At 44.8% G+C, this 9,565-nt stretch overlaps 1 protein-coding gene across 1 annotated transcript; it reads right to left on the bottom strand.

Annotated features, from left to right (window-relative positions):
- Nucleotides 1-430: 430 nt before the first annotated feature.
- On the bottom strand, nucleotides 431-4,715 carry LOC311516973 (lymphocyte antigen 6E-like; the record flags this gene model as incomplete). Its single annotated transcript, XM_084621407.1, has 3 exons — nucleotides 431-645; nucleotides 1,882-1,986; nucleotides 4,664-4,715. 3 exons carry the CDS (start codon nucleotides 4,713-4,715, stop codon nucleotides 431-433), a joined length of 372 nt encoding a protein of 123 aa, XP_084477533.1.
- Between the last annotated feature and the right edge of the window lie 4,850 nt (nucleotides 4,716-9,565).

Below are 9,565 nucleotides of genomic sequence, written 5' to 3'. Positions count from 1 at the left end.
TTTAATCAGACATTTTCAGGGACATAAACATCAGAGAGTCCTGAGCGTTATTTCTTCAGCACATTCACTGGGACAGATGGGGTTAAATAAAGGAACCTTTCCTATATAGCATAGGTCAACGTGCCCCAGCCACCAATAGTGGATTCAAACTGTGACTGCAGCAGCACGGTCCAGCTGAGTTCCTAAGTCTCTGGCCCCAAGGACATGAGAGAAAACCCTCTGGTTCTGCAGAGCGACATGGAGTTCCACCCAGTGACCGAGGCATGAAAGGTGGTAGAGAAGCGACCTAGAAAGGTGATGACATAGATCCAAGATGATACTTGATAGAAAGGGCCCAGTGTTAACCCTGGTGGGATGCATTGCAAAGAGGAGATGTAGCCTCTCCCTGGGCGGGTTCTGCAGCGAGGAAACCCCCTCTCTGCCCAGCACTTCACACTCCGGTCCTGACAAAGGTGACAACAAAGCCGGCAAAGATGCTCATTGCCAATGCCAGGTAGCCGATTCTCATGTCACCCACGCCATTGCACAAATCTTCCTGGCAGCAGAGAAAAGAAGATTGGGGCATGACAAGAGTTTTCATCATTGTAGAGAGTGGGCACGATGGGGAACATCCCTTCTCCAGGAGATAGTCAGGAGCGGAGCTGTCTAAACAAGAAAAGGAAAGGGGAAATCAGCATTTAAAAGTTCCCAAGTGATTCCTCAAAGACTGTATCTGTCAGTGTTGACTTTATCCTAAATCCCATTGGGATCATAACGCTATGGAATCATCCATTTATCCCAGGGGATTTATCCATTTGTTTCTAGTTAAATAGCACCCCGAGACATCTCAGATTTGACAACTCCTGGGAAGGAGGAGGAGAAACTGCCCACAACTATCTGTTGAGATCTCTCAGAGGGAAAAAAATAAAGCCGCTGAGGAGGAACCCTTTCCATCCTGTCAGGGTCCGCCGGTGAGCCCAACACTTTGTGATAAATGGTACCAGCTGATACCTGATCTTCATCCATCACCAGAAGAACATCATTGACCAATGCAGTTAGACTTCTGTGCCATAACTAGGTCTAAACCCAGAATGAGAAGGGCCCAGGACATCTAAGGCATCTGGACACTGAGAGGTGTCTTACCACAACCTTCTCCACAGACTTACCCAAGAAGGGAGGATGTTTTCTATATGTTGAGTGATGGCTCCTTGAGCAAAGGCTGCACTAATGCATCCTTCAAAGCACCAGGAAGCCTGTCCTCACTGAGTGAGGCATTGACAGTGTCTACAATCAAGGACCCAGTACTTCTCCGCTGGCCTTCACCAGCCAGGAAAGACATGGATCCAGAGCACAGATTGTGGGACGAAGTTCTCTCACGCCTCCAGTACCTCAGGGAATATCATCAGATGGACCTCTAACAGAGACAGTGAGGTCCTTGTCCCCCTATGATCTTGTTCTGCCACCAGTTCTGCCACCTATTCTGATCACTTTTACCCACAAAATAACAAGAAATTTCCTCAAAATGGCATGCCTGGCCCCTAGGGGAAAGGAGAGCAGCCTCGTGGCTGGTCTAACTTACACTCTATTTTCCATTGGTTCTGGAAAGCAGAAAATAGCCATAGTGCAGGGCACTCTGGGCAAGACCCCCCACTCATGTCCTACCCTGGGGAATAGGAGCAGGACAGCATAGGACCCTTATACCAGTTGTACACCAGCTGGGGCACCCAGCACATGGGGTATTCTCAATGGGACCATTTCTGCCCACTTACTTGTCTCCCTCCCCTTAATCAACTACTCACTAAGCAAGGCTCTGATCTTGCAATTAGACCATGGGCGTAGGGATCTGCCTGTACTGATCCACTCCAGAATACGGCCCTAAGCACTGGTAATGCTGGGACTTACTTCTAATAAATGTCGTGCAGTAATGATCAGCTGTTGAGCAATTGACAGGATTCGTGCAGGTGTTCGCCGTTGTGCTGTTACACACGTGGCAATGCAGCGAGTAAGCTGTGAAGGGAAGATAACACGGCATATCCAACAGCTATCAAAACAGTTTCTTTTATTTGATTGGCTGGGAAATCAGCCTTATTCTCCCAGTGAAATGTCATGAATACTTGCTCGGTGTCAGCCAGAATTGTGCAACACGCAGCAGGCATGTCACAGCTGAGGATCAGACCCACTACTATCCAGACACAACATGTTGGTGAGCCAGATCCTCAGCAGATGTAAATTGGTGTATCTCCATCACGGGAGCCAAACCGATTTAAGCCCAAGAACTTAAGTGAGCCATGGGTGGTGCTGGCCCTCTGCACAGGGGTGACTTTCACCCAGGGGAAACGAAGGGAAGCTGGTAATGTTACTGAGATGTGCAGAAAAGAAGAAAAGCAAAACTAATTAGAGAAGCAAATAGGAATAATAACTGGCAAAGGGCAGAAAACTGGGGAGAGTTCTAAAAAGAGCTACAAGAATTGGGGGACTGAAAACCCTGCCTTTATACATAAACACCACCCTACACCAGAAACCTACTGACCGCTATACTTACCTACATGCCTCCAGCTTTCATCCAGACCACACCACACAACCCATTGTCTACAGCCAAGCTCTACGATACAGCCGCATTTGCTCCAACCCCTCAGACAGAGACAAACACCTACAAGATCTCTATCAAGCCTTCTTACAACTACAGTACCCACCTGCTGAAGTGAAGAAACAGATTGACAGAGCCAGAAGAGTTCCCAGAAGTCACCTACTACAGGACAGGCCCAACAAAGAAAATAACAGAACGCCACTAGCCGTCACCTTCAGCCCCCAACTAAAACCTCTCCAACGCATCAGCAAGGATCTACAACCTATCCTGAAGGACAACCCATCACTCTCACGGATCTTGGGAGACAGGCCAGTCCTTGCTTACAGACAGCCCCCCAACCTGAAGCAAATACTCACCAGCAACCACACACCACACAACAGAACCACTAACCCAGGAACCTATCCTTGCAACAAAGCCCGTTGGCAACTGTGTCCACATATCTATTCAGGGGACACCATCATAGGGCCTAATCACATCAGACACACTATCAGAGGCTCGTTCACCTGCACATCCTCCAATGTGATATATGCCATCATGTGCCAGCAATGCCCCTCTTCCATATACATTGGCCAAACTGGACAGTCTCTACGTAAAAGAATAAATGGACACAAATCGGACATCAAGAATTATAATATTCAAAAACCAGTCGGAGAACACTTCAATCTCTCTGGTCACTCAATTACGGACCTAAAAGTGGCAATTCTTCAACAAAAAAACTTCAGAAACAGACTCCAACAAGAGACTGCTGAATTGGAATTAATTTGCAAACTGGACACCATTAAATTAGGCTTGAATAAAGACTGGGAGTGGATGAGTCATTACACAAAGTAAAACTATTTTCCCATGTTTATTTCCCCCCCCCCCACTGTTCCTCACACGTTTTTGTCAACTGCTGGAAATGGTCCATCTTGATTATCACTACAAAAGGTTTTTTTCTCTCCTGCTGGTAATAGCTCACCTTACCTGATCACTCTCCTTACCGTGTGTATGCTAACACCCATTGTTTCATGTTCTCTGTGTATATAAAATCGTCCTACTGTATTTTCCACTGCATGTATCCGATGAAGTGAGCTGTAGCTCACGAAAGCTTATGCTCAAATAAATTTGTTAGTCTCTAAGGTGCCACAAGTCCTCCTTGTTCTTTTTGCCTTTATAGTGAGACACTTAAGACGACAGAGGATCGATTTAGTTTATGCAAGAGAATGCTAACAGGGGCTTGATCAGAGGCTCTGATCCTAAATGGGAAAGAGATTTCTGAGAGGAGACAGTTCTTTAAACTGACAGAAAAAGGATAAAGAGATCCAATGGATGGAAACTGAATCTAGACTAGAAATTGACTAGGAATAAGGTGCTATTTTTTAGCAGGGAGGGTAATCAACCATTGGAACAGATTTCCTACGAACGTGGTGGATTCTCCATCACTTGCAGTCTTTAAATCAAGGCTAGACATCTTTCTAAAGATCTGCTTTAGCTCAAAGAGAAGTTATGAGTGTGCTGCAGAAATTACTGGGGATAATGATTCTGATCACCTTTGTAAAGCACTTTGTGCACTACTGATGAACTGTGCTATATAAGAGGTAGGCGGTGGTATAATTATTATTTCTGGGTCCAAGTTTTTCATCCTGTATTATACAAAAAGTCAGATCAGACTATCATAACGGTCCTTTTTGGACTAAAATCCACGAAAATCTTTCATTCCCATTGATTTTTCGGATACTTAAATGGGCAAGGTAGAAAAGAAACCAGTGGGGTTTTTACAAAGAAGATCAGCATTTATATTTGGAGATAAAGAATGAGCTTGTACAAGGTGGAGTGAACACAGACTGCACAAAGAACAGCAAGAGCCGCAGAAATCATTTATCTCAGAACAGAAGAGGAGCTGGCAGAATCTGCAAATAATGAGAAACTATCCTTTAGGGTTTGACGTTCCTTTCTCTCCCCATCCTAGCTTCTGTAAACTCTTCCTTTGGGGAAGGAAGTCCACTGAAGCCAATTGGGAGTCTTTCCACTGACTTCAATGGGCTTTGGATCAGGCGCATAATTGTAAGTGTATGGGAGATTAGCGATGGAAAGCATTATTATCTATGGAAGTCTCACCTCTCTCTGCCCACAGGACTGCGGCCAGCAAAATGATTAGAAAAGCCTTCATCTTCTTGGGATCCTCTCAGCTTGCAGAGAAAAGGGCAGCTTCTCTGGTAGGGACGATGGATTGCCTTGGCAAACAAGGACAGCAGTTTTAAAGGCTTGGTCTCAGGTAGGCGAGACAATAGGTGGCTAAATAGGGTGTGGAGCATACCTCATAAAGCGAGTCTTTTATTTATCTTTCCATTTATAATATTTACAATATTTTCTTGCATTATTCTCCTTTGTCATAAGCAGAGAAAGCAGGAGAGGGGATTTTACATCCTTTTTCATTGCATTTCCTTTTAGCAAGGGCTCCATCATAACTCTGAGATGTCTGCCATTCAGTATATTGATCTGTAAACCCCTTTCAGCTGCGGATCAATCCACGAACACCCCACCCCACCCAATTCAAACTTCTCTTCCCTCCCCAACCCAACTGCTGCGAACCCTTCCTTATCTAATGCTATCATCCTCAATCCAGTATCTGGATCGGTTTGTCTTCTTGTTCCCCCCTACTCTCTGTATGACATAAAAGAGAATCCTATCTTCTCCCCTCCTATTAGCATTGGTCTGTGAGATGTGTGAGTTAATTGTCTTGTGTGATAGGTGGTTATTGGCAGGCCCCTGAATATTTTCAGATGCACTTTGACAGTTCCAGGCTTTGTTAGGTTCACATCAGGGTCACCACTTCTCATGCAGGCCAAGCCAGTAGTGGTGAGGGGCCTTCACCATCTGAATTCTGATTTCTGTCCTTCAGGAAATGAGTTCGGCGGGGCTCAGTTCTGTTCCTAGAGCACAGGTGTCCACAACACATAAACAACCGCCAACCTTGACGCTTGCTGGCCTCCTTGTTAAGAGTCAGCAGGAGGTCAAAGACTGACTGAGGATTGTCTGTGGAGACCATCTCCATGCCACTGCTGCTCCCTCCAGGTCAGGGTTGGGGCAGTGTGGATTGTTGTTCTCATTAACCTCTGAGGAATAATTTTTCTCCCTCCTCCTTGTAACAACCTTTTCTGTACTTGAAAACTGTTCATGTCCCCTCTCACTCTCCGCTTCTCCAGACTAAACAAACCCATTTTTTTCAATCTTCACTCATAGGTCATGTTTTCTAGACCTTTCATCATTTTTGTTGCTCTTCTCTGGATTTTCTCCAGTTTGTTCATATCTTTCCCGAAATGTGGCACCCAGAACTGGACACAATACTCCAGCTGAAGCTGTATCAGCGCGGAGCACAGGAGAACTACTTCTCGTGTCTTGCTTACAACACTCCTGCTAATACATCCCAGAATGATGTTCTCTTTTTTTGCTACAGCATTACACTGTTGACTCATTTAGCTTGTGGTCCACTATGACCCCCAGATCCCTTTCCGCAGTACTCCTTCCTAGGCAGTCACTTCCCATTTTGTATGTGTGCAACTGATTGTTCCTTTCTAAGTGGAGTACTTTGCATTTGTCCTTATTGAATTTCAGCCGATTTACTGAAGTTAAGCTGACTCAATCCTGAGTTTCTGCATCAGAACCCTGATTCTAAGAGTTATGCCAATCCAATCAGAAAACAGAATTATACCCTGTGACCCCATGTGTTCAGTCACAGCTGCTTGAATGCTGACTATCAGATTCTCACAATGAACTACTTGTGATCGAGTTACAGATGCAGTGGTTTTTGCAGAAATCTTTTGGGGATGGAATTCACCCCTCTGGTGAGGGACCAGCATATGGACAAGGCAAGATGTACATCCCACTAAAGCCCTCATTTTAGACAAAACTTTTCGTATTGGTGATGAAGTGTAGAAGGAAGGAATTCAGTTTGACTCCTCTGTGTATCTAGCCAGATATTTACGTGGCCCTCATCTCCATAGTATCTGAATGCCTTTGATTCCAGGCTGTGTTTGCAGGGCCCACAGTTAAAAAAAAACATGGAATCCTTGTGAACTAGGTAAACTTGATCTGGGGTCATGGAGAGCCTAAGTGGGACTTGGCAGGCCTAAGTGGGACATTAGTGGCACCTATGCCTTTTGCCACTCGGGCGAATGTCACCCTGTCAGTACATGGGAATGACCAATACATTCGAGGAAATCACTATTTTCTTTCAATGCACAATTTGTGAGCAGGGAAGAAGGCAAAATTCTTCAAGGAAATGTTCTTATTGTAAATTACTCATCCAATCAGTTGACAATAAAACTTGTTTGAAACCAGAAACAATTTGTTTCCTCTTTGGATAGTCTCCCATCAAAGATGGTTAATCGAAACTCTTAGAGATTAGAATCTCTTAGAGAAATTCCTGCAGTTTCTGGGCAGTAGAACAGCACATAGTTGGAAAGGTGTCAGGATATTTCAGTTTATTGCAGGATGTTGCCCAACCCCCTCTTTAACAGCCTTTTAAAGATCAGTGAGTATAAGAGACAGGGACTAGCAATGAGTTATGATCCTTTTTTAACCTACACCACATATGCTCAAGATACGGCTGGTGGGTTAGATCCAACCTGCATGATACATTTATGGCCCTAAGCACTGGGAATACTGGAACTAAGCACATTATGGCTGTAAAGTTGCACCCCATAATGCTTTATAGAAATATGCTTATGGGTGTAAATATTACATAACTGGAATATGATTTATGCTAGATATGCACTGTAACATATCTCTGCAAAGGTTATGATCTACTGTACATATTCATCCTATTTACATGCATGAATCATCTTTGTATTTGAAGTTATGAATATTGGCTGTGTACTTGTTTGATTTTAAGTAGCCTCAGTGAAGCAGTTGGTCAACTTCTTGAGAAAAGACTATTCTCAGTAAGTGCCCAATCAAGAAACACTTAAGCTAACAATGAACTTTGAGAGGCACCAGTCCACATCTGAGGTTTCCTGGGAATGTGGCCTGTAAGGAACTGAGCCATGCATGGACATGTGACTTGCTCATGTGACTCCAAATCTCCATCTTGGAGCTGGATTCTGCATAGGAGAGGAGAAGGGGTTTCCACCCACAAGAGAGAACCTCTAAAAGCCCCTGGGAAAACCCCTCCATTTTGTCTTCAGCTGGCTCAAGAGATAGCCTCTCCACCCCAAAGGATACCTGAAAGAAACTGGAACAAATGACAGTAACTACAGGAGTGTCAGTGATTGCTGGACCCAGACTAGGAGGAAGTCTAGTCTGTAAAAGAGGCTTATTGGAACATCTCTGAGGATGAGATTTACCTGCATTTAGTTTTACTGTATTAGGCTTAGACTTGTGTGTTTTATTTTATTTTGTTAGGTAATTTACTTTGTTCTGTCTGTTATTACTTGGAACCACTTAATTCCTACTTTTTGTATTTAATAAAATCACTTTTTACTTATTAATTAACCCAGCGTATGTATTAATGCCTGGAAGGGAGGGGGGGCGGCAAACAGCTGTGCATATCTCTCTGTCAGTGTTATAGAGGGTGAACCATTTATGAGGGTAAAACAGATTTATTTGGGGTTTGGACCCCATTGGGAGCTGGGTAACAGAGTGCTGGAGACAGGAGCACTTCTTAAGCTGTTTTCAGTTAAGCCTGCAGCTTGTGGGGGACGTGGTTCAGACTTGGATCTGTGTTTGCAGCAGACAAGCGTGTCTGGCTCAAACAAGGCAAGGTACTGGAGTCCCAAACTGGCAGGGAAAATGGGCTCAGAGGTAGTCCCAACACATCAGGTGGCAATCCCAAGGGGGTTTCTGTGACCCAACCCGTCACAATTGCCTAGTCACATTCTCCAGAATCTCAGCTTACTTATTTTTTAAAAATGAAAGTTTCTTGCCCCCTTGGTTGTGAAGAAAACCTTCCAAATGTGAACCAAGTGTAACCAACAGTGCCTGAGTTTGCAGACAGCCTAATACCATTTCTCTGAAGGGCGTGACCTGCCCTGCTCCCCACTGGAATGTCATCCCTCAAGGCCAACAATGACACTTCAGTGTCAACGTTAACGATCCTCTGTTTGTCCTTCTACAGGATGGAGCAGAAAAGGGGATGGGAATGAAGTCTTGGGGGAGAGGGAAACTGAGAGTTGCTTCAGGGAAGTAAAAACATAGGAAAGAACAGAGGAGGCTTGCAAAGAAGGAAGGAGAGGGAGAGAAAGAGATAAAGGTGGGTAGGGAAGGAAGAGAGAGAAGGCAGCAGTGGCAGTGACTTTACAAGGAGTAGATTTTCTTGCTGAATGTGACAATAAGAGACTGACTATATTAAAGTATAAGTTTAAGTAGGAGCATTGCCAGCAGATTGAGGGACGTGATCGTTCCCCTCTATTCGGCATTGGTGAGGCCTCATCTGGAGTACTGTGTCCAGTTTTGAGCCCCACACTATAAGAAGGATGATTTAATTGGGGATCGGTCCTGCTTTGAGCAGGGGGTTGGACTAGATGACTTCCTGAGGTCCCTTCCAACCCTGATATTCTATGATTCTAAGGATGTGGAAAAATTGGAAAGAGTCCAGCAGAGGGCAACAAAAATTGCAGTGTGGGAGGTTTAGGCTGGATATCAGAAAAAACTTTTTCACTAGGAGTGTGGTGAAGCACTGGAATGTGTTACCTAGGGAGGTGGTGGAATCTCCTTCCTTAGAGGTTTTTAAGGTCAGGCTTGACAAAGCCCTGGCTGGGATGATTTAGTTGGGGATTGGTCCTGCTTTGAGCAGGGGGTTGGACTAGATGACCTCCTAAGGTCCCTTCCAACCCTGATATTCTATGATTCTATGAAAGTTTAATCACAGCATGAAGGCTGTATTGTCCCCTGGAGCTCTGTGCAGTTCTCTACTGATATCAGGGGAGTGCGAAGGGGTGTGACCAGCCCTGCTCCCTATTGGAGTGGGGATGCTGTGGACTGAGGGGAGCATGAAGTCCTGAATGTATAGCCTGGGCCTTA

Source organism: Lepidochelys olivacea (assembly GCF_965140295.1).
Source record: "Lepidochelys olivacea isolate rLepOli2 genome assembly, chromosome: 2".
NCBI lineage: Eukaryota > Metazoa > Chordata > Testudines > Cheloniidae > Lepidochelys > Lepidochelys olivacea.
Note: the sequence above shows the minus strand (reverse complement) of the source record. Positions and strands in the feature narration are given on the sequence as shown.